At 46.8% G+C, this 26452-nt stretch overlaps 1 protein-coding gene across 1 annotated transcript in view; it reads right to left on the minus strand.

The window, feature by feature from the left end:
• The window catches only part of SMURF2 (SMAD specific E3 ubiquitin protein ligase 2), a 1110500-nt gene that overhangs the window by 137296 nt on the left and 946752 nt on the right, over positions 1–26452 (minus strand). The window contains exon 15 of the mRNA XM_085617253.1: positions 227–364. Coding sequence (XP_085473379.1) covers positions 227–364 — 138 coding nt within the window. The remainder of the gene's footprint in view (positions 1–226; positions 365–26452) is intronic.

The following is a 26452-nucleotide window of genomic DNA, read 5'->3' on the forward strand; positions in this document are numbered from 1 at the left end:
TATTTTTGTTTTGCAACTACAACTCCATGTTGTAGCGCAAATGCCTAAAAGAGCTGCAACAGTGGATCTTATGACCAAACTCCATGCTACACAAATTGGAAACCCAAACTCCATGAATATGTAACTGGTGGGTTAGATGTAAACATTGTTCAGCAATAGATCAAAATATCTTTAACGTGCTAGACTTGTACTTCCAACATATATTTAATGAAAACATGTTTCTTACCGGACATATTCCTTTTTGCTCTCTTCTGTAACAGGAATACTTTTGCCATTGGGTTTGAGTTCGTGCTGAATGAGTTCACCATAAGCATTGTGTTCCACACAGAAGGTATGATCCAAAACACCAGTGATATCATTCTCACTAGGAAAGAAAGTTCAATGAAAGTTACTCATACTCTAAGTGAAAACACAGATGCAGAACACCACTTATAGAATCATTGCAATTAGCATAGCTGGATGTTTTTACTTTGAGTTTGAACTTGAAAATGATTCTGACAACGACATTCATAAATTCATTCACTTGTGTCTTTGTGGAGCACAAATCTGGCCAACGAGGCAGAAGAGCTCAAGCTGAATTACAACCAAGAGTGAAAACAATCATAAAGGGATGAGCAGGGAAGGAAAGAATTCTGTGTGGGGGCACTCTGCCGCTGAGAGGGGTGGTTATAATGAACGGGACCAGTGAGTGTTATAGTCTTGATGGTTGTTACTTAAAGGACGAGATATGAAATGGCGAATATCTCCGAACAACAGTTACTGAACCACCCCCAAAGCTCAACATGTCCCTGGTTAAATATATTAGTGGATCCCATCTTGTGTCTTCAAGGCGCATCCCCACAAGTTTGTATTTCAGTGTCATTGTGGGCCCCGGCAGTATGTACATGAGCCAAAACTAAACCACGATCATCTGCCCAATAAAAGCCTATTTTCTCACTTTCGGAATTTCCAATTGTAGGTAGGATTTGCTTCTCGTGGCTTGTCCAAGCAGCTTGATATTTTCTAGAGACCATATGGCTCAATTCATAGTGTTCAGCGTGGTAGAGGCACACATATATAGATTAGGCAGAATAAAATCTGCTGCACTGTAAGAATGCTGCCATGATGATAGCAATACCTGCCTATCGCTCGTCCCCAAAATGGCTATCATGGGAGGAGTAACCTGCTGGGAGTAATCCATTGTGGAAATTCCACTGTGAGCGGGGGAAAGGGAAAAGTTCTTGGAAATCTATTTGGTCACCTAGAATGTACTGCAAAGAGGGGTATACTGTCAGTTATCACATAACCGGAATCCTTAAATGTTTGGAGGGGCTCCTCATTGTTATGCAGTTTTCCATGGAAAGCAGCCATCACATCTGCATGGCAGTATAAAATCCAACAACAAAATCCAACAAGGTGGCAGACTATATATACTGCTCCATCATGATTCCTCACAGCATTCAGGGCATTCATGATGAATCCCTCCACTGCTGGGAAAGGTTGAAGACTGGCAACGACCCAGATACACGTGCCCAGGAGTGCATAGAAATACCAGCATTGACTGCACCAACTGTGGGTGAACTCTTCCTAACTTGTTAGTTACTGAAAAGAACTCTGGAGCTGGGTCCAATGAAACCTCAGGTTCCACTGCAGAGTCTGCATGTGCCACCTGGCCTACAGGATGAGGAGAATGCACAAAGGCATGTGGCCAGGAAAGCTTAGAACAATCCTCACCGAGACTCAGGATTGCGACAGAAGCACCCAGACCATATGCTGAAAGTCATGTATTTGTGGCTGTGGAAAGGACTTGAATGCTACAGTTTCTAGGAAAGCACCTATGACGAGAAACATCATTGTAGGGCTCATGTGTGACATTGGCCTGTTGACGGAAAATCCCAGAGAACTCAAGAGCCTGGCCATTGTCTGAAGATGGTATGTGACTGACTGTGGTGAGCTTTCTCTGAGGCAGCTAACTGAAGTACTAGAAGGATAAGTTTCTTACCTGTAATCCTAGTTCTCTTCCAGGGGAATCCACATCAAAGTCATAAGTACTGAATACTACTGCCTACGTGCGGGTACCCAAGAGCACATATTAAATATTTATTATATAAATAAAACATGTATGTAGTACTTTAATAGACTACATATATAAATATATATGCACAAGCTACTTACTTATGTAACAATATATCTGTAAGAGACATTTAGTGACAGATTCCTTACCTCAGAATATCCCCAGGCGTCAGACTGGATCCGGAAAGTTTTTGTCAGCAGTACCCTTGCACATCGGTAGGCGTCGTCGTGCAGCTCTGCGTACGTCGCTGGCGTCGTAGCCGCCGAGATGACATCGTCTGAGCTACTTAGACGCGTCCACTCGCATGGACGTCAGTTCTGTACATGACTAATCTGCGCCAGGAACGCAGAGCCCTGCCAGAGACAGACTACTGGTGCAATAGAACTAGGGCCCGGAAAGGGATGACCTGAACCCTAGAGAACAGTTCGCAGATCGGGGAGGCTGGGCGGGCGGTAAGGAATCTATCACCAACTAATGTTATTACAGATATATCGTTACACAAGTAAGTATCTTGTGCATCTGAAAGAGACACGTTAGTGATAGATTCCTTCCCTTAGAATACATACCCAAGCAATACCAACCCCGGAGGAGGGTCTGCGAAATGAAATCACACCGGAAAGTCACGGAGAACCGACCGGCCAAAGAAGCCGTCTCTCCGGACTTGACTGTCAAGGCAATAGAGCTTAGTAAAAGTATGCAGCGAGGCCCACGTAGCTGCCTGACAGATATCTTGCAGGGGGACACCGTGTCCTAATGCTGTAGTAGCTGCTGTCGCCCTGGTAGAATGGGCACACAGCCCAACCGAAGGTTCCTTTTTAGCCAGAGAGTAACAGGCTTTAATGCACAAGACAACCCATCGGAAGATAGTCTGCTTGTGCACAGCCCGGCCTTTCTTGGCACCCACGTAGTCAACAAAGAGCTGGTCGTCCACCCAAAACTGCTGTGTGCGGTTGAGATAGAATGAAAGCGCACATTTTGGGTCCAGACGGTGGAACCTCTCTTCCTCTCTTGAAGGATGCGGAGGCGGAAAGAAAGAGGGCAAAGTAACAGTTTGCCCGAGATGAAAGGCAAGGACTACTTTCGGTAGAAAGGAGGGACGTGGTCGAAGCACAACCTTGTCCGGAGGAATCGCCAGGAAAGGAGGTTTACATGAAATAGCCTGAAGCTCACTCACATGCCTGGCGGAGGGGATGGCCACCAGGAAGTTTTTAAAGTCTGTAACCTCAAAAGACAGTTATGAAGAGGCTCAAAGGGAGCGCACATTAAGTATGTGAGAACCAGGTTCAAGTCCCACTTAGGCATCACAAAAGGAATAGGAGGGAAAAGGTGAGCAATGCCTTTGAGAAATCTATTGACAACAGGGGACTTGAAAAGAGAGGGCTGATCAGGCAGCCTGAGAAAGGCTGAAAGAACAGAAAATCAGCCCTTGATAGTGCCCAGAGCAGAGCCCTGCTGGGCCAAAGAGACAATAGGACCTCAGAAAGAGGGGCAGAAAGGGGATCTACAGCTTTCGCTGTGCACCATGCCACAAATTTGTTCCAGTGGCAGGCGTATACAGTTTAATTCGAGGGACGCCTGGCTGCCAGAATCACATTACAGACTTCAGGAGGCAAGTCAAATGGAATCAACTGTCGCCGCTCAATCTCCACGCAAGGAGGTGGAGGCTGGACAGGTTCGGGTGGAGGACCGTCCCCTGGTGCTGCGACAGGAGATCCTCCCATAGAGGCAGTCGGATTGGGGGATCCACGCTCATACTGAGTGGCTCGGGATACCAAACTCTTTGAGCCCAGTCCGGTGCCACAAGAATGACTTGGGCCCGGTCGCGTCTGATCTTCTTCAGCACTCTGGGAAGAACTGGTATAGGCGGAAAGGCGTACAACAGAACGCAACTCCACTCGCGACGAAAAGCGTCTCCGAGCGAGTGCCGCCTTGGAAACTCCAACGTGCAGAACTGCTGTGATTGTGCGTTCTCTCCGGTGGCAAATGGATCTAACCAAGGTTCTCCCCACTGCTGAAAGAGACCTTGTGCCACGTCCGAGTGAAGACGCTATTCGTGATCCAACATGCACCTGCAGCGGAGTTTGTCCGCCCTGGCGTTCAGAGAACCTGCCAAGTTTTGAACCACCAAGGAAATGCCTTGTCATGAGACGCGGAGCCTCCTGACATAAGGTCCACAACCCCATCCCACCTTGCTTGTTGCAGTACCACATGGTGGTGGTGTTGTCCGTTAACACCTGCACTACTCTGATCTCCGCCTCTCCCATGTGGCCGCCCCATCCCAGGAGGGACGCATCCGTCACCACCGTGTGCTCCGGTTGGGGGAGGGAGAGGGATCTGCCGCTGACCCAACGCTGGTCCGTGAGCCACCACTGCAAGTCCTATGCAGTGCCCTCCGAGATCTGGACGTAGTCGGACAGGTTTCCCCGATGCTGCGACCATTGGAACTTCAGGTCCCACTGCAGAGCCCGCATATGCCACCTGGCATTATTGATCAGCAGGATGCAGGAGGTCATGAGGCCTAGCAGTCTCAGGGTCTTCCTGACCAAAACCCAGGACCAGGGCTGAAAGATCGGAATCATAGCCCGTATGTCCCGGACTCGCTGTTCGGGAGGATAAACCCGAAATTGCGCCGTATCCAGAACCGCTCCGATGAAGAGGAGCTTCTGAGAGGGAATCAGGTGCGACTTCGGCATGTTGATGGCAAACCCCAGCGAATGCAGGAGGTCGGCCATAGCCTGGAGGTGGGCGATGACTGCCTGGGAGGAGCCCGCCTTCAACAGCAAGTCGTCGAGATAGGAGAAGACTGAAACCCCTGATCTGCGAAGATGAGCTGCGACCACCGCCATCACTTTCGTGAACATCCGAGGGGCGCTGGTAAGGCTGAAAGGGAGCACGGTTAACTGAAAATGCCCGTGGCCTACCGTGAACCGCAGGTAACGCTGGTGGACCGGCAGGATGGGGATATGAAAATAAGCATCCTGCAAGTCCAACGCTGCCATCCATTCTTGTGGGTCTAGGGCAGACAAGACCTGAGCAAGCGTGAGCATCTTGAACTTTGATTGACGTTCCGGAGGTTTACGATAGGACGCAGGCCCTTGTGCTTCTTTGAAATCAAGAAGTAGTGAGAATAACAACCACGACCTACTTCTGGTGTCGGAACGCACTCAATGGCTCCCTTGGCCAAGAGGGCCACAACTTTCTGCTGGAGAAGTGCCAAGTGATCCCCCGACATACGGTGGTACTGAGGCGGCATGGCTAGAGGGGTAGTTTCGAAGAGGAGGGAGTAGCCCTGTCGGACTATCTGCAGAACCCACCTGTCCGAAGTGATGGTGCGCCAGTGGGGGAGGTGATGGCGAATCCTGCGAATACCTGTATTTCTTCCGAAGTCGCGTGCGGGCCCAGGAAAGGCAGGTAGGCCGCAGGCAACAACGGAGGCTCCACAGGAGCTGCGGGGGAGTGACCACCCACCCCCTCCACCGCGTCCCGCAACCAGTGAGGGGTAGACGAAGAGCGACATCGCTTCTTTGACTTCTTATGGCGCCTTGACTTACCTGTCCCCGATTGCGACGAACGATGGTGTCGGGCCCGCGACCTGTCCCTCGACCTCCCATGGGAGCGGGACCTTGAGCAGTGCGGAGCCGATTGCCGGGCCTCCAACAACTTTCGGGAACGCTCCCGCAAAGCTTTCGGCACCATGGCCCAACAATCGGGGCCCGCCTCGGTGTCATGGGTGTGCCCCAAGCAGAAGAGACACGTTATGCGGGTCCGCCACCGCCATGGTCCGATGGCAGTCCCTACAGGACTTAAACCCGGGCATCCCTACTGCACCAGGAGTCGGGTACTCGACAAAACAAGAGAAACAAGTCTCAAAAACCAAGTTAAAAGATTAACTATGAGTACCGCTCTCACGGATCTGCGCTTGCTGGCGCAGAAAAAGAAAGAACTAACGTCAGCGCGAGTGGGCGCGTCTAAGTAGCTCCGACGACATCATCTCTGCGGCTACGACGCCAACGACGTACGCGGAGCCTACCGACGACACCTACCGATGCGCAAGGGTACTGCTGAAGAAAACTTTCCGGATCCAGACTGACGCCTGGGGATATTCTAAGGTAAGGAGTCTATCACTAACCTGTCTCTTTCTGATATATGTATACACACACACACACACAAACACAGACACATATGCACGTATCTATGCTGCCTATGTTAAGGGCTAAAAATGCCCTATGTAGATTGAATTTTCCTTTAATAAACCTCTTAACAGATTCAAGCATTTCCGAAAATCAGAGAGTATTAGGTAAAAAAAAAAAAGCCTTTTTGAAGTCAAAACTGCAAGGAAATGCAAAGGTATGGTTAGCCAACAGACTGCATTAAAAGTGAATACTGGCACAGGGCCTTTAAGATCTCCAGGACCTCCTGTATCCCATCATGCTCCAAAGGTGGCAGTTAGGTCAGTGCTTTTTACGGTGATATGAAGAACAGAACACAAACATGTATGAACTGCTGAATTTGTCTGGGAAGGTGGGTGGGTTTCTTATGACTTTGATGAGAATTCCCTGGAAGAAAACTAGGATTACAGGTAAGTAACTTATCCTGCTCTTCCAGGGGATCTTCATCAATAGTTATAAGCACTGAATAGATTAGCAAGCCCATCCCACTCTCCTGTGGACGGGTCAAGAACAAGCAAAAGCAGTGATCATTGAAACAGATTCCTTAAGGAGGCCTATCCTACTTGGGTGCACTGATCTCCAAGTAACCGCTTTAAAGATTTCGGAGATGGGAACAGTCCTTAGTAAAGCTGCTGTTGCGGCCTTGCCCCTTACAGATTGGGCTTTGCATCTGGCAGGTAATTGTTTTTTGGCTAACTGGTAGGTGAACAGGATACAAGAAACTATCCATTTGGAAATGGACTGCTTAAAGGAGGTGATGCCTGTCCTCATAAGATAATAATAAACCACAGATTGTCTGATAGTTTGTCTAAATAAAATGTCAAAACTCTCTTAAGATCTAAAAAGTGTAACACTCATTTCGCTGGTGTAGAAGGATTTAGAAAGATCTTAGGGAGTGAAATAATCTGGTTGGTGTGGAAACCAGACACTAGCTTGGGGAGAGAACTCAGATGAGCTCTTATCACCACCCTGTTAGCATGGAACCTGTAAAGCTATTTGGCACAGAGGTCTTGAATCTCGCTGACTCTGCGTGCCAAAGTAATAGCTACCAGAAAAACAGTTTTCCAGGTAAGGTGTTGTAAAGATGCCTTATTTATCGGTTCAAAAAGAAGGACCCATGAGTTTTGAAAGACCCACATTCAGTTCCCAAAGAGAGGGAGAACGTACAGGTGGGAACACCTTCAATCCCTTTAAGAAATCCTTCGTTACAGGAATTTGGAAGAATTACCTCTGTGTAGGGGACTTTCTGTAAAGCGTAATGGCTGCGAGATGTACCTTAATAGATGAGAATTGAAGACCAGATTCTGCTGAATGTAGAAGATAAGCTAATAGAACATCTTCCTGCCTCAGAATTGGATGGAGTTCATTTTTAACATTCCACATGTAAAATCTCTTCCACTTGAAAGCATAAGGGTCTGGTAGATGGCCGTTTGGACTCTCTAAGAATGTCCAAGCACTCCTGCCAAAGGCCCGAGCGTCCATACTGCAGGAATTCAAAAGCCGAGCTGTCAAGCTCAGCAAGGGAAAGTTGGGGTGGAAAATCTTCCCATAGCTTGAGGGGAGCGGTCTGCATAGCAGTCTCCTGAGTGGTCTTTCGGACAGGTGGAGGAGATCCAGGTACCACCACTGGCGAGCCCATTCTGGAGCTATTAGGATCATTCTGGTCCTGGCTCAGTACAGTTTGTTGAGGACAGTCTGGATCAGGGGAATGGGGGGAAATGCATATAGAAAGGTCCCAAATCACTTTATCAAAAGGACATTTCCCTTTGTTCCTGGTTGGTAGAACCTGAATACCAAGTCTGGGCATTTTTTGTCGCTTCAGTCTGCAAACCGGCCTATTTGCGGTTGCCCCCATTTCTCAAAATATGTCTTGGACGACGTGATCATGCAGAATCGAGTTGTGTGTTTTGGCAAGGTTTCGGCTGAGAGAGTCTGCTTGTGTGTTCTGGACTCCTGGCAGGTGAATCGATGAGACTGTCGACTTCTTTACTATGAGCCAGTTCCAGATGGCCTGCGCTTTGAGGGATAGGGGGCAGGAGTGAGTGTCCTCTTGATTGTTTAGGTAATGCATCGTGGATGTGTTGTCCATTTGGACCAGGAGCACGCTGGTTTGAAAGGATAGATAAAGGGACTCGACGACTTGGACAGTCCGCAACTCCAGCATGGTGATTTGGTATAGTTGCTCCTTGGCTGACCACAGGCCCGGTGTCTGTAGGACACCCATGTGTGCACCCCGGCCCTGGAGAGAGGCATCTATTCTGAGCATTTGAGTCAATGTTTCCTGGTGAAACGGGACACAGATCAAAATATTTTGTCGGTGAGACCACCATGGTAGCAAACGTTTTTGCAGCTTGCAACAGGGTGAGCTTATTGTCCCAATGGTCTGTGAATTGATTCCACAGATCCTCCAGATTCTGTTGTAGAGGTCTCATGTGTAGTCTGGCATGGGGAACAAGGAAACTATATGATGCCATTGATCTCAGGAGCGACCCAATCTGTCCGGTTGAAGGGTGCAGCGAGTGAAGGAGGTTGGCACACTTCAGAGTGATGGCAGATAGTTTCTCCTCCGAAAGACACACTTTTGCGATTTTTGTGTCCAATGTCACACCTAGGTAGTGAAGTCGGAATTGGAATCTGGATTGATTTTTCAACATTGACCTGGAGACCTAAGGATTAAAGGATCTCAATGCAAACGTGGTAGTGTTTCTTCGTCTGAGCTGGAAGAATTTTTTTTGCCAGCCAATCGTCAAACACGTAGGCAGCGTTGTGAGATGTGAAAAATTGATAACCTATACAGAGTACATCCAGTTGATTTTTTCCAATCTTACCCCATACCTGTTTCATAAAAAGCATCACTTCTTGTGGGATAGGATGTCATTTTAACTACTCTAGCAGATCCCCCCCATACTGGTGGAGGCAATCTGGACTACCCAATGCCCAAGCAGTAGACCGGATGCCCAAGCAGTAGACCGGATGATAATACGATCCGCTACCAGTACTTCGGTGGATGACATATATATCACTGATAGAAACTAGTAGGTGAGGATCTCTATGATAGATCTACAGCCAGGGAGGAAATACTGTATCCTGCCTTTTACCAACGGGTCGGGGGCCTGAGAGGATAAATAAAAGTCAGCTAGGGTGCCGCGGCAACAGCAAGAGAGGTGTAGTTGGAGGATAGCAGTCCCTGCTGGTGTTAATTGCCTTGGGCGCCACTGCAACCTCCGTCTAGAAAGGGCTGTGTTTGCTGCTGAACCAGCTAAGAAGGTAGGTGCCATTGGTAAGCTAGTCCTGCCAAATAACCCTTAAACTTTCAATACTACAGGTGAAGTTGTCTGGCTGGTGACAACAACCCAAGGACCAAGCTGTAGCGCAACTATCTCTGAACCACTTGAGCGCCTAGTCAGCCTGCTCTCCAAACCGTCTAGTTCCATCAAAGGACATTTAGACATCACTTGAAAACCTAGCGGATCACATCCAAAGGTGCTTTTCTAAGCACTTCACGGATGCCAATGGCACAGCCTATTCAGTTGGTGGTATCGAGACCTGCATGCAACACATACATCCCTGTGTCCTGTCCGTTTTGGATTGATTGGGCCAGTGTATTCCTGAGGTCCTCCTTAATGTCCGGCAAATATCTTGATGTCCATGTCCCATGAGGCATAAGTGAGCCCTGCCAGAAGGCATACCACAGTCAAAGAGCATAAAGCCAGCCTAGCTGAGGAGAAGACATTTCTTTTTAAAGGCCTTAATACAGTTCCAATCCTTAGCTGGGGAGTTTGAATATAAAGCATCTGGAGCTTTAGTTTTGCACACTTGCCGTTGGGCGTTTCGTAAAAAAGCCTAGATCACCAGGGTTTCTCTATGCCATTCAGCCACACGGCAAGTCACCAGAGGGGCAAAACATGACTTAGATCCTGAAGCAATGAGAGTTGTCAGGGTCTTGTTAAATGGTATAAGTGGCAGAAATTATGTTGGGCCGTGTTGAAGACTCCGTCAATAAATTGGCTTTGGTTACCAGAGTACGCAATTGCTAATTCAGCAGTACTACTGCTGTTCCTGACACTACTACAACAAAAGAGGCACTTTCTTCCATTGCTGGACCAGGCGGTTAGTCCATTTTTCTCTCTCTGATGAAGTGCTCACTGGCAGTTTGCAAGGCTAAATCCATCCCTTAATCAGTTTAAGGAGTGGGAAGCAGACTGCACGCCTTCTCTTCATCGTCAGTGTTGTGTGTGACATTGGGTATGCCCTGGGCCGCATCGGAGTCCAAAGGAAAAAGTGCTTCTATCTTCTGATAGTACTGATGTAGAGGGAGAGGTAGAGGCTTAATGTATGGGTGCATAACCACTGGCTGTGCTTCTAATTTCATAGCACTACATAGGCCTGGCATGGGCCAACATCGGCTTGGGGTCCGAAACCAGCACAGTCAATGGATCTGGCACCAGCACAGAAGAAACTGGTGTGAACCCTGGGGCTAAATTAGAGGTCAGAACCGGCTTCAGTATGGGCCTAGGAAAGGATCTGAGGGGGCAATCAGCAACGGGGGAAGGCCTGGAGGCAGAGGTCCATTTGGCGGCCTCTGTGGCTTTCTGGGGCCTGAAGGTGCGTCAGAAGGAGCCAGCAGTGCCTGAAAAAATAGCATGGCCTCCTTGAAGGCTATCTACTGTGGGGTCAATGACTACCAGGAGAATTAGAGATGCGCTGGGACCAGCTCGGAATCAGAAGCCTCCAGACCCTTCAAATGATGCCCTTTACACTTTTCATGCCAACTTTGAGTGGCAGTATGGGGGATGAGTCTGCTTGGCTTTCTTGCACTATACTGTATTTTGTACTTTGACTTACTGGAAGATGTCAAATGAGAATGAACTTTGTGCAGGACTAGTCTTGCGAATGGGCACCCAAGTTAGAGCAGGGTTGGGACCTTTGCTTTGAAAGCAACATCTTCTTATGATCATCAACGTAAAGCTTTGAGCCCCGCTTCCTGATTACCTTCAGATGGATGAGGGTGCTCTGATCACACCACTTCAAGTTGTGACCATGACCCAAGCATCATAGGAACATGCCGTGTGGGTCTGTGATTGGCATCAGAATCCTGCAGTTGCAGCATGGTTTGAATCATGTAATTTTCAGGGGAAACATCTTTCTTGGCACAGTGTCTTAGAACAAAATGTGCATGCAGTCGAAAACTGGCTAAGTTAGGAGCAGAGCTCCAAATCTTTGTCAAACGGGACAGAAAGAAAAGAAAGGACAACCGCACACAGCAGTGGCAAATCTATATGGCTCAGATCCCTTACTTCTGGGGCACTATGAAGATCCCAAGAGCCATATGATACCACCTCCTGAAGCACGAGGAGCTTGGCTGAAAGAAATTTCTGAATCAAGTCTGAAATGTGAGAATATCCTAAAGGTGAGGAATATATGTTTAGAAGAATCCATCAGAAACAGGTCTCCAGCTGTGGCTGCACCAACAAATGTTGAACCCTTCGTAACTTGAGACCTACTGAAACTATCATTGACTGCAATTACCAGAATGTAACAGGAAGCTTTTGTTGAGATGTCAGGAATGTGCTCACACCGCACTGTATTGCTATAGCTGAAGGAGGGCGTTATGAGTCTACTCTAAATCAGAGCCACATAGGCTCGACTCTTATAAATTAGAGTAAACCCATGATTGCATCATTTTCACCTGTTTTGCTTGTGGTTGTTACAGTTTAAAAAGTGAAGTTTTTTACCTGCACGTGATTGCATCAATTGTCACCTGTTTTCTTTAGAAATTATTTTTTTTACTTGCCCTTGACTGTTTAATTTTACCTGTTGAATTGTGGGATTTGCAGCCTAAAAAGGAATATGCATCTGTTCTTGGCATGTAGAGCTGCAGAGCCACACACTTAGGATAGTAGATCGCCATCTGGTGTTGGGCTCGGATGCCTGCAGGTTGTTGTCTTCGGAAGAAGTCTTTGGTCACGAGATAGGTGACTCATCCCTTGGACTACAGTGCGCATGGGCATCCACTCCATCCTCAGATTGTTTTTCGCCATGATGGGAAATGATGGAGTTTGTAAAAAGAGAGAGATGTCCATGTGTAATGTCTAAGTAAGACGATGCTGGAACAGGTACAGGTCCCGGGGAGGTGGGTGGGCGTGTGTGGCTCTGCAGCTCTACATGCCAAGAACAGATGCATACTGGTAAGTAGCATATTCGGTTCGAGGCATATGAGCTGCAGATCACACACTTAGGATAGACTATTTAGCAGTGTCTCCCCTAGTGGTGGTCACCTGTATCGGTTGCAGCAGTTTGGAATAAGGTTTTAAGGACAGCCTGACCTACAGAAGCTTGTTGCTTTGCTTGCACGTCAACACAGTAGTGTTTAGTGAAGGTGTGTGTTGTAGACCATGTGGCTGCCTTATAAATATCTTCTAAGGGAATGTTTCCTAAGAATGCCATGGAAGCCTTTATTTTGCGTGTGGAATGCGCTCTAGGGGGAACTGATAGTGTGCGTTTAGCCTTGTGGTAGCATATTTGGATACCATTAACTATCCACCTGGCTATCCCGGATTGGGAAATGGGGTTGCCTTTATGTGGTGGAGAGAAAGCAACAAACAATTGTTTGGTTTTGCGGAATGATTTGGTTCTGTCAATGTAGTAAAGCAGGGCTCTTTTAACGCCTAAGGTATGAAGAGCTTTTTCAGCTACAGAGTCCGGATTTAAAAAGAATACTGGTAGCTCAACTGATTGGTTAAGATGGAACGGAGATATGACTTTTGGCAGGAATTTCGGATTTGTTCTAAGAACCACTTTGTTGCGGTGTAATTGTAGGAATGGTTCTTGTATGGATAAAGCCTGGATTTCACTTACCCTTCTAAGGGATGTGATAGCAATAAGGAAAGCCACTTTCCATGTGAGGAACTGCAGTTCGCATTTATGCATAGGTTCAAATGGGGGTCCCATGAGCCTTGTAAGAACAATATTTAGATTCCACACTGGAGAGGGTGGTAATCTGGGCGGAATAATTCTCTTAAGGCCTTCCATGAAGGCTTTAATCGCAGGTACTCTAAATAGTGACAAGTGTTGTCGATTTTGTAAGTAGGCTGCTAATGCTGCTAGGTGGAGACGTATGGATGAGTACGCTAAATTACATCTTTGCAAGTGTAGTAAGTAGCAAATGATGTTCTGGATGGATGAATCCAGTGGGCGTATATCATTGTTAGTGCAGTAAATGGCAAATCTTTTCCATTTTGCAGCGTAGCAGGCTCTAGTGGTAGGTCGTCTGGCCTCTTTTATAATATTCATGTAGTCTGGTGGTAGGTTGAGGTAACCGAACACTTCAGGAGCCAGATCGCTAGATTCAGTTGTCCTGGATCTGGGTGTCTGATTTCTCCATGGTTCTGGGTTAATAAGGACGGGAGGAGGCGCAGTTTTTGGTGTGAAACTAGAGAGAGTTCCAGCAGTGTTGTGAACCAGGGCTCGCGTGCCCATGTGGGAGCTACTAGGATCAGTTTGAGAGACTGTTGCCGGAGCTTGCGTACCACGAATGGAATGAGTGGGAGAGGCGGAAAAGCGTACGCAAATCTGCCTGACCAGTTCATCCATATCGCATTGCCCTTCCGCTGTGGGTGGGGAAACCTGGCGGCGAAGGTTGGGCATTTTGCGTTTTTGTGTGTGGCGAACAGATCTATGTCTGGTTGGCCCCATTGTTGGAAAAAGGGGAGTAGGACTTGTGGATGTAATTCCCATTCGTGGATCTGTTGAGTCTGACGACTTAACAGGTCGGCAATCTGATTGTGAACCCCTGGAAGGTGTTCTGCAAGTAGGTATATGTTCTGGGGAACGGCCCATCTCCAAATGTTCTGTGCGAGCTGGGACAGCTGGAGAGAATGTGTGCCTCCTCGTTTTTGTATATAATACATGGCTGTCATGTTGTCCGTACGGATGAGGACAGTTTTGTTCTGGAGATGTATTTGGAATGATTTTAGAGCTAGGAATATTGCCAGTAGTTCCAGGTAATTGATATGCAGCACTTTCTGTTGAGTGGTCCATTTGCCCTGAGTGGTGTGTCCTAGGAGATGGGCTCCCCATCCCGTGAGTGATGCGGCCGTTGTTAGCACTATTTGTGGAAGAGGCTCGAGGAACGGCCGCCCTTTGGACAGGTTTATTGTGTTCCACCATTTTAGAGAGCGATGTGAGCAGCTGTCCACCAACACCAGATCTGTTAGTTGTCCGTGAGCCTGATTCCACTGACGTGCTAGACACTCTTGCAAGGGACGCATTTGTAGTCTTGCATAAGGCACAATGAAGATGCATGACACCATCATGCCTATGAGTTGCATGAACACTCTTGCTGGAAGAGAGTGTTGGGTTTGAAATTTTGCGATCAGAGCTTGTATATTGGCTATCCTGGCTGGGCTGGGATATGCTAGGGCTTTGGCGGTATTTATGGTGGCTCCCAGATATTGATGTATGTGGGAGGGTTGGAGATGAGATTTGGGATAGTTTATTGTGAATCCCAAGCTGTGTAAGAGATTAATAGTTTGGTGAGTGTGTAGAACGCATTTGATGAATGAGTTGGCTTTTATTAGCCAGTCGTCTAGATACGGGAAGACATGAATTTGTTGTCTTCTGAGTTGCGCTGCTACAACTGCTAGACATTTGGTGAATACTCTGGGCGCAGTTGTCACCCCAAATGGCAGGACTGTAAACTGATAGTGTTGTCCGTCCCCCATAAACCTTAGGTACTTCCTGTGAGCAGGATGTATGGGAATGTGAAAATAAGCGTCCTTGAGATCTAGTGTGGCAAGGAAATCACCTTGTTGCAGTAGTGGGAGCACTTGTTGAAGAGTGATCATATGGAAATGATCTGAGTTTATATACAGATTTAGGGGTCTGAGGTCGAGTATTGGTCTTAGAGTCTCGTCCTTTTTGGGGATTAGGAAGTACAGTGAGTATACCCCTGTACCCTGATGTTGTAAGGGAACTGGTTCTATTGCGTGTTTTTGAAGCAATGAGAGAACCTCTTGTTTGAGGAGAGTAAGATAGTCTGCTGACATGGAACGCTGCTTGGGTGGTATGTGTGGGGGGGTAGTGGTGAGTTCAAGGCAGTAACCATACTGGATAATTTGTCTTACCCACTTGTCTGTTGTGATAGAGTTCCAGACAGGTAGGAACTGTTTGAGTCTTCCCCCGACTGGAGTGGAATGGTCTGGGGGGAGTGGAGGAAAGTCACTGTTTTGTGGCGGGGGAGGTGTTGGTATTGCCTCGACCTCGTCCCTTGGTGTTGTTTCCTCTATATCCTCCTCTAAAATATCCTCTGCTGGGGGATGTTTGTTGAGAGGTTTTGAAGGTAGAGGAGGTGTCTGCTTCCATATTCTTGGAGGCTCCTCTGTAGAAGGAGCGCCGAAAGGAGCCGCGTGGTTGTGGAGACTGCAATGCTCCCATGGACTTAGCAGTCTCGGTGTCTTTTTTCATTTTTTTGAGTGCAGTGTCTACTGCTGGCCCAAATAACTGTTCTTGGTTAAATGGTTGGCTGAGTATGGTACTTTGTACTTCTGGCTTAAAGCCTGAAATGCGTAGCCAGGCATGGCGTCTGAGGGGTACACTTGTGTTTATGGCTCTAGAGGCGGTGTCTGCGGCGTCAAGTGCGCATTTAATTGACGCATTTGAGAGGAGTTTTCACTCTTGTATAAGGTCATTTGCCTGGGTCTTGTATTGATCTGGCAGGTGTTGTAGCAGATTCTCCAACTGATCGTAGTGAGCCCTATCATGGCGTGCTAGTAGGGCTTGGGTGTTGGCAATACGCCGATTAGCAGCTTGTGCTGCTACTCGTTTACCCGAGGCTTCTAATAGTTTAGATTCTTTGTCAGGGGGTGGTGTATCTCCCGTGGTTTGGGAGTTGGCGCGTTTCCTTGCGTTGGAAACGACCAAAGAATCTAGAGGGAGCTGTCCTTTGATGTAACAAGGATCTTCTGGGGCAAGTCTATATTTTTTCTCAATTCTTGGGTTAAGCACCCTGGCACGGACGGGGTCTTTAAATACTTCTGTGGTGTGTTTTGTGACACCTTTAATCATAAGTAGAATTTGTATTGTTTTTGGAGACTGTTCAAATGTATCTAAGAGGAAATCTTTCTCGGGTGCATCGGAGTGCATGGTGACGCCATAGTAAAGTGCTGCCCTGTTTACTAGTTGTCCAAACCCCAGGTGGTCATCTGGAGGTGATGGTTTGGAGGGATATGGTGTAGGGTCAGGCATATCTGGTAGAGGGTATGCCCAATCATCCAATGGTGCGGTATCTGGATCCGTGAACGGATCATTAGGATCACTAGGATCACCCCCTCCCCCTAGGTCATCATCATCCTCCTGTGGAGGTGGTGTATGTGATGGAGATGGTAGAGGTAAGGGTGGTGTAGGCAGAGGGAGTGGGGTAGAAGGTCGTATGGGAGAGGAAGGAGGAATAGGTGATGTTGAAGAGTCCTTCTTTCTTATAGGAACTGGGGCAGGTGTTGTGTCCAGTTTCCGTTTCTTATATGGCACTGCAGTGACATGTCCAGTCTTTGGATTAATATAGATCCTTTTTTGTGTTGGATCTGGATGGAAAAGTTCTTGTTCTTCCGGAACAGATTTTGGCGCTGATTTTTTCGGTTCCGATCGAGGTTTTGGTTGATCGGTTGAGTCTTTGGCTTTAGGAGGTGTATTATAGTACTTAGCTGGTGGTTTTGGTGCTGATGAAGATTTCGGTGCCGATGAAGGTTTCGGTGCCGAAGTTAAGTCTTTCGGCTTTGGAAGTTTCGGAGCCGGTTTATCTATGGGCCTCGATGTTTTGGGTGTCGGATCCGATTTCGGTGCCGAGGGGTCTTTTGTCTTCGGTGCCGAAGGTGCCGGGGGTACCATTACATGCGGCTTGCTCGGGCCCGAGCCACCGGAAGGCTTATGTTTCTTCGGAGCCGAGCCCGGAGGCGGGGTTTCTGAAGGGTGTTTTCGGTCTCGACTGAGGCCAGCTGGCGAAGTCTTGAACAATGCCTTTAGTTTTGGAGGGGTTGGGGCAGGGGCAGTGGTACTCATGCGTTGCCCAGGAGTAATGGGGTCGTCTGAGTCGTCTGCTTCTGAGATGATTTGAAGTTCCTCAAAATCTTCTTCCGGGACATCGGGACCCTCATCAAAGATGTTTTCTGGTTCCGGGGCTGGTTTGTGTGCCATGAAATGGCGTCGAGCTCTTCGATCCCGAATGGTCTTTTTGGATCGAAATGCTGCGCAGGCTGGACAGCTGGCTTCGTCGTGTTCCGGTGATAGGCACAGGTTGCAGACTTTGTGATGGTCACTGTGTGGAAATTTTGGTCCACACTGGGGGAATTTTTTAAATGGCGTCCTTTCCATGAGCCGTAGGCCTCACGGCGTGGATAGGCCCAATCGCCCGCGTCGACGTCCGGAATCGAGCCGATGAATTTGATGTCGAGTGAAGGTGCTTCGATGTAGTTGTTAGATCGAAAAAGCTTGTATTTGAGATTTTCAACCGGAGTGGAAAAGTTGCATCCGAACCCCAATGGCGGAAAAAAACAATCTGAGGATGGAGTGGATGCCCATGCACACTGTAGTCCAAGGGAGGAGTCACCTATCTCATGATCAAAGACTTCTTCCGAAGACGACAACAACCCGCAGGCATCCGAGCCCAACACCAAATGGCGATCTACTATCCTAAGTGTGTGATCTGCAGCTCAGCAATCCACCCCCAGCACCCATTTTGTGTTAGCAAGTGAGTGAAACCAGATTAACATCCCCCACCCCCCCTCTCAGCAACAGAGGTATTATACATCAAAGAGAAAACAGAGGGTGCTCTGAGACAGCGGTTATCTGCCGTCAGCTGTTTAAGCTGTGTTTTTTTAGGGATTGCACACGTTTTTTGGCTAGGAGAGTGAGTAAAGTTATGTACAAACAGTATTGTTAGAGGGCAAAGTTTGTTAGGCCCTTGCCTGCAGAACTCCAAAGTGTGGATTGAGCCTGTCCGTCTCCTAGGGGATTCTGAACTGAGGAGCAGTTTCCAACTCCTGGCTAGCAAACACTGCCTGTGGTCGCATGGACCTTATATAGGGTGTTTTTGGGTGCTACATGTGTGCACTGATTGGTGGTTGCATCTGGTGTTTCTAATGGATTAGGGTTAGTGTTCTCACTGGATGGGTATTGAGGGTACTGATTGGTTCCTGGGTCAGTGATTCTATTGATGGAGGGCTTAAGGCTACTGATCTGATTTGTGGTATGTTTAGGGTTTTGGATTGGTCCCTGGGGCTGGGCTTTCTATAGGACATAGGGTTTAGGGTTTCCTGTATGACTGGCTGCTGGGAATAGGGTTGGGACTAGGGCTGGGGTTAGGCTTTCTATGGATGTAGGGCTTAGGGTTTCGTGCCTGATTGGATGCTGGGACTAGGGCTGTGATTGGCTGCAAGGGCTTGGTGTCCTATTGGTCCTAGGGCTTCGGGCTAGTGGTGAAATTGGCTAGGGTTCCCATTGGCCGAAGGGGGTCACCTGATTACTAGGGCTATTTAAGGGCAGGGTTCAGGGTGTCTCAGCACGGGCGTCTCAGCTAAGGGCAGAGAGGACAAGGGCAATTGCCTGTTTGAGCCTGTTCGAGACTAGGGCAAGAAATGCTGCCCACATTTATATACACCAGCACCCATCCTACACAACCCACATCCACAACCAGAGCAACACACTCACAGTACATGTGCTCTACTAATTTATTCCAAACTAAAACAATACAAAATTAAATGTCTCAGCACCCACTACAAAACCCCACAAACCACATCTATACAACATTCTATCCTAGCTACCACACATTTCCACCATCACATACAAACAATACACAACTCTATCTTATATAAATAACCAATCCACTCATCACTAACACAACCCAACATATTTAACCATTTCCCATCCATACACACACTCCCTGCTCAAATTACTCCTAACGGACCCCTTTTGTCACTAACAAACCTATACTCAGCCTTCCATTATTTCTCCAACCAACACCCTCCTCTTCTTTCTACCACAATAACACAACCTCTCACTTACACTCCACTGCACCACACATTTTACCTCTTGCAGCAAACAAGTCTAAGACAAACTGTTAACTCTACTTCATCCCCTCTTACACACAACACACACTCTACTCACAAACACATCACCACCCCTTTACCTTACAACTTCCACTCACAGACAATACTATACAAACAAATCCATCTCATAAAACAAATACATGAGCACCTTGTTTTACTACTCTTCAAAAACAAAACCGATCATGCACACCAGCACAACAAAATCTCTCAAGCGCAACACCTCATAATACTTACCATCACAAACTACAAACATATAACCACCTTTCAAACTACACAATGAACAAACTCCAATGCCAAGCTTTGTATCTTCCACCACATCTAATACATATACAGCAACTCTTTTAACCGCCTCTAATCCAGCGGACAATTTAGAACCTTACTACATGACCCACATGCTGCACCACCACCCCTAACTCATACACCTTCTGCCCTAAACAGACAAACAAATTAGGCAACGTGCCACAACTTTGCTTCTCCATGTCTACTGCACAACAAAGTTAGACCACAAAAGCAACACAATGCACCAACTCTCTCTCAAACACCGTCTCCACCACCTATACACCCAGACCCGTCAAAATGTCTTCTTTGCCTGCTAGACGACGAACATGATACAGAACTGCTACATGTAAGAAAGTGGCTCTGTATATACTGCACCAAGGTAAGGTACTGTGTGTACAGAGTCCAACAGTCCCCAGAGGTTTGGCAGAGGCTAAAGTTAGATATAACCTTACTCTCTAAAGTGGTAGCTTGGTCGAGCAGTAGGGCAGTATCAGAGGACAGTGTAATGCATCTGTTGTACACACTCAGTCAGCAAATGGTCTCACACACTCAAGAACTGAACTCTAGGCCAATGGTTTTGTATATAAAAATATATAGTAGTTTTATTTTAGAACCACAAGTAGGTATCAAAAAATACTTTCTCAGAATGAGCTGCTCTAGTTGAATACTTTCAATCAGCAATAGACTTTTAAATGCAATAGTTACAGTTGTTGCAATAGGCAACACAAGTTAAACACAATTATAACATTGAGCTAAATGGGAATTTTTAAGTAAAGGCAATATCAATTACTTTGCATAGGTTTTTCTTACTCAGGGCTGGATCCTGGATTCAGCCCTGGTGCATCTCCTGTAAACAGTTGAAAGAAATCGTTTTTGTTACACAGGCAATTTTTAAGGAATATTTGTATGTTTAAAAAACCAACACTTAGAAGAATTTCTGGCAAAAACCAGGCAATGTTATCCTATGGAGAAAAGTTTGGTTATCGGAAAATCACAGTTGTAATTACTTTTCAGGGTCAGTGCTGGGCACCAAGATCCAGCACTGGGATCTCTCCTGGTAACAGGTGATTCATTTAGTTTTTGTTGATCGGGTGATTTTTAGTGAATATTTTAAAGTTTCAAAACTCAACACTTAAAAGAATTTCCAAGTGAAAACCAGTCAATGTTACCCTATGGAGAAAATTTGAGTTATCGGCTTTCAGGTAAGTACTCACTGGCAGAATTAAGGTTCTGGGGTAAGACTCAGGGGTCTCCCAGGGTCAGGTAGGTACAGTTGTTACACCATCAGCGGCACAGGGGCAGCCGGGTGCAGAGAGAGTAGGCCCAATGTTAGCCTATGGCGGGCAGGGGGCCTTTAGTTGGTGGCTGCTAGCAGGCAGGCCACGCGGCTGTGGGAGCTGGGCTCCTGGTCACTTACACAGGGCAAGTGGGGAAGTAGAATAGAACAGCTGCTGCACTTTCAGTGACACTCGGGCGGCTGGGTGCAGGGTGCTTTTGAGCCGTCGGGCGCTCAATGGAATTCAATGGGAAAGCTGCAAGACTAACAAAGGCTGCAAGCTCGGGACGGAGATTCTTCAGGTGCGACCACCACTTCGAGAGGTAAGTTGGGAAGCTGTTGGTTAGGTAGGCACCCAGGAGTTGGGCACAGGAGGGCGCCGGGGTGTCTTTTGGCGTCAGGAAATCTTACCCTATGCTGGTCGCGGTTGGAGGGGTCCCTGGTTGTGAGGCTGCAGGCATCGTCAGGAGCGTCGAGGGGGGTCCTTGGGTACTGGATTCGTGGTCACAGTCGCCGGGGGGGGGGCGTCCTTGTGGTCTTTGTTCACTCGGGCAAAGGCCGGGCTCGGTGGGTGCAAAGTGTGCTGGATTCGCGGTTCCTGGATGGCACCAGGGGTTGTTGCTGTTTGAGCAGAACCACTGCTCGTGTGAGTCCCAGTCTTTGGATGAGCAAGGCAGTTAGGTCCTCCGGGGTTTTCGAGGTTGCTGACCACAGGAGACGCCGGGATTTAGCAGGAGCAGGTTCGAGGGTTGACAGGCCTGTAGGGCTGGGGATAAGTCAGTTGGTGTCATCCTCTTGTTAGCAGCTGCACAGCAGGTCTTCTTTCTTCTTGTTTCGGAATCGGGATCTGACGAAGGAAGGTTCAGGATGCCCCTAAATACTAAATTTAGGGGCGTTACAGGTAGGGGAAGGTCAGGGACCAATGGGGCTCTTTCCTGGGGGGAGTACACCCCCTATCCTGCCATTCTCCAGTGGTAGGGGGGCCTAGTCCTGATTGGGTAGGGCTCAACATCCTCAAGATGGCGAGAGGCCGGAAATGTGCTTCACCTTGCCTCCCCCACCTGAGGGGTGGGGTTGACAGAGGCTGGCACACCCCCTTTCCACACTTGGTTTTTCCCGCCAGTCTTCCCGTCAGAGTGGGGGCCAGAACCGGTGGGGACCAGTTGCTGAGTACAGTAAGTGGTCTGGGGAGGCTCACAAAGGCGGCATGCCTTTGAAGCTTCCCCTGCCCATCCTGGTGGAGGAGGCTTGGCACCTCACCCCAGGATGTGCATTGTTGCAAGCCCACGAGAGCGGATGGCTCTCTACCCAGGGGGCCTGCAACCTGTCTGCTGGGTGGCAGCCTCTCAGTCAGGACACGGGCTGTGGGTTAGTTTCAGGGGGCAACTCTAAGTTGCCCTCTGTCGTGCATTTTACATTAAATCCCACACTGGCAGTGTAAGTTTAATGTGCTGGGAAGTTTGATACCAAACTTCTCAGTCTTCAGTGTAGCTATTATGGTGCTGTGGAGTTCATAATGACAACCTCCCAGCACCATATACTCTTAATGGCAGCACTGCACTTACAATGCCCAGGGATGGACCTGGGTACTGTAGGGGTACAGGGCTCATGCACCTGTACCCACACCACTGGCATATTGCACCCAGCTAGAGGGGTGACTGAGGTATGCCAGGGCAGTGTGTTTGTGGGCATGGCACACAGGGATGTGTGCCATGTCGACTCTGTTTTGTTCTGCACCAAGACACTCAGCCTGCCAAGGCAGTGTGTGTGTGTCAGGGTACAGGGCCTCTAAGGGTGGCACAATAAGTGCTGCAGCCCTTAGGGGCCTTCTCTGGTCACAGGGCCCTGGGCACCATTTACCAGGGGCTGACATGTGGCCAGAGATGTCAATTGGGTTTAGGCTTCAATACAGTTTTAGGGAAGGAACACAGGCCCTAGGCACACTCAGTCAAAGTACATCAGCAATTCAGCAGAAAGTGGGGGCATACCATGCAAGAAAGATGGCACTTTCTCACACTACACAATTGCTATCCTCAAATACCTAATACCAACACTAAGGACACACCTGTTACAAGCACACTAAATACTACTAACTCTTCTACAAAACAAAGTTACACTATTGCCAAAGCATATTCGCTAAACTGTCTACTAATAAATGCTTGATCACACTCTAAAAAACAAACATCACATCTTGGACCTCACGGATGGAAAACCAGACGTACTATTCATAACTGAATCATGGTTGAGAGATGATATGGCTTCAGTCCTGCATGACGCCGTTACTCTATGCTATCAGACTATCACCCAAAATCGTACAGACAAAAAAGGAGGTAGCCTAGCTGTTGTGTTCAGGCAACCATTACATATCCCTAAAGCCGACGACGTCTCCATAAAAGATTGAGGCCCTTTCCACAAGATGCAATCCTACACCATTTTCATCCTGTAACTTCCAGCTCCTGTACAGACCTCCACCTAGCAATGCAACATTCCCAGACACACTTCTAGACAGTTTAAAACCTGAGAACTCCGCACTCCATCCTATGAGTTCTGTGTTACCTCAACATTTCGATTAAAAAACCAAATATGCCCCATCCGTAAATAATCATCACTGGCCTAGACACATTGAAGCTGCATCAAATCGTCAACAAACCCACTCACATCGCTGTACACATCCTAGATGTCAATTTTGCTAATACAGAACTAGTTACCTTTCAAACAACTCCGGTCACATGGTCACTTATCGACCGTGGAACAAACGCAATTTGGAACACTTAGAAACACAACTAACATCCAGTACAGATCTAGAAACCATAAATTCTGTTAAACAATTACATGAGCGGATACAGGAAGCTTTTGATATCCTGATACCACTAAAAGTGACAACAGAACAAAAGAAAACAAGCACCTTGGAGAAATAAAGATAAAAGAGATGAAACAACAAATTAGAAAGCTGCAATGTGCCTCCCTCCCAAACAAAAGCCAATCAAGACAAACTTCACCTACAGAAGATGACCAGATTATTTAAGTCAGCTATCAAAAAAGTGAACAGTTACTATTCAGACAGAATTCAATATGCTAAATGTGCTTATAAATAATACTATAAAATTCTCAATGAATTTTGTAAACCAAATTGCCTAGATGGTGCTCATCCCATTACTCAAAATTTCACAGACAAACTGGCAATCATTACACGGCCAAAGCAGACACATTGGACTCGTACGTAAAACAAAGAAAGCACCAGCACTGACCCTTTTACAAACAATCCAAGAACACTATAACCCAGCCTCTCTGCTCCTTCCAACACATTTCACACAAATTTACGGACCTGATCAAAGCCAGCAGGCCTGCCGGCAACCCTTCTGACCAGTGTCCACTTCAAACCTTCAAGACAATTCTTCTAACAACCTCTGCTGCCACCCCAGTAAGAAGAATCATCAACAACTCCTTAGCTACTGGAAAATTTTCAGAAGAACTCAAAAAACTCATGCATACGCCCATTACTGAAGAAAACAAACTTGGACCCGCTGAACCCTGACAGCTACAGACCGATTACAAATGGACCTTTCCTGGGCAAACTGATAGAAAGAGCAGCATTCACTCAGACACCACAATTCATTGAAGATACTGCCATACTTTTAGACTTCCAAACAGGATTCCGGTCAGGAAGAGGCACAGAATATGCCCTCCTTTAATCTACATATACTACCTTCCTTTATGCATCTATACCTTCCATGTACTTATGGATCTATACATTTATTACTTTTCTTCTAATTCAGCATATCCAAAACACAACCCTATTTCACACCCTATACCACTGTCAATATATCCTCTACCTCAACTCTGAGTAATCTAAAACCTCTTTTTACTACTCTTTCCAAAGCACTAACCTATTTCTCACCCTATACCTCTATCAATATATTCTCTACCTTCACTCTTTCATTCCGAAATCCATACCACTACTATGATCCCCAAAATAACCCTTTCTAGACTTCCCTACTCTACCCCCCCTTGTATCATCTCATACCTCATTTACTATTTCGACCCACAAAACAAGCCTTTCTTAACCCATCCCTCTGACTCTTCCCCCTCCACATCCTTTTTACTCATCCCAAACCTCCTCCTACTGCAATGAGCTCCAAAACAAACATTAAGATTCTAAATCCTTCCCTCTTATCATTCCACTATCCTTTTCAATCCAAATAACAGACTAACATGTCCACTACTCAAATTAATTTTATATTTCACTCCATTAATTCACCACTAATCCTTTATGGGTTCCGGAGTAGCGTGCTACTCGCCAAAAAAGCACTTCAACACCTTATCAGGGGTAGCAAGTGCTAATTAAATGCAAGCATTGTTCCCTCTTCTATCCCTCCACTATTCATCTCAATCCAATAACTAACATATTACCACTCAAATGACTTTCATTTTTCACTATACTAATTTACCATTAATCCTTTATTGGTTCCGGAATAGCGTGCTACTCACTGAAAAAGTGCTTCAATGGATTGTCAGGGGTAGTAAGCGCTACATAAATGAAATTACAATACAATTTTTTCAGCTTTGTCTTCTTATCCGTGATTATAGATCTATATTGTTTATTGTCCGAGTAGCCATAAAAAAAGCATATAAAGTTCTTCGAATGGAAACGGTCCCGTAGATTATTGGGTCCCTGGCGTGGAAATTAAATTTGAGCTATTTTTCAGGACTACATGTGTATCTGTAGATAGGGTATGCCTGAAATTTGCTCACCCTATGCTGGAATGAGATCACAATAAAAAATGCTGTTTTAAGTTTAAGGAACTGGAGGCCTATTTTGTTCATTAGTTTGAAAGGATGTTTCATGAGATATGCAAATACCAGGTTGCGGTTCCACATGGGAGCAGGGCATAAGTTGGGGGTGAGATCCTCTTCACTCCCTCTAAGAACATTTTAATTACTGGTGTGAAGAAAAGGTTAATTCCTGAGTTAACTCTGATATATGCGACTACAGCCTACAAGTGTACTTACTTGTGCAGTTGCATAAGAATATGTCAGTCCATAGACAGGGCATGGTTTGGATACGGGATGTAAAGTTATGGCATTTTGCATTTGCATGTATTGGGAACAGTTTTGTTTCTTGTATTGAAATTGTGAAATGTGACATTCCAGAGAAACCAGCGATTAACTTATCAATTTATATACTATTATCTATTGTGTGATCAGACCCACAGTAAAGCAAGGAAGACATTATTTTCTTTCAGGGACAAGAATCCTCACCCACCAAGGTGGTATGCTGGATTATAGGATTCTGTCCCACGCTAGTCAGGCAGTGCAATGCCTACTGGGCACTTTAACGGAGGCTCTTTAGTCAGGATCCTTTCACTGACCGTGTTAAGTGCTCGTGTGCCAGTGATAATATTGGGTGTAGTGCCATATGCATTACAGAGTTAAAATTATCTTTAGCCCCCCATAAGACTTTAGATCTTTATTTAAGGATAGAATCCGATGATAAAGCATGCCACCTTGGTGAGGTGGGATTCTTGTCCCTGAAAAGGATTTCTTCTTTGCTTGCCTAAAGGGACGATTAAAAAGT

Source organism: Triturus cristatus, chromosome 7 (assembly GCF_964204655.1).
Source record: "Triturus cristatus chromosome 7, aTriCri1.1, whole genome shotgun sequence".
NCBI lineage: Eukaryota > Metazoa > Chordata > Amphibia > Caudata > Salamandridae > Triturus > Triturus cristatus.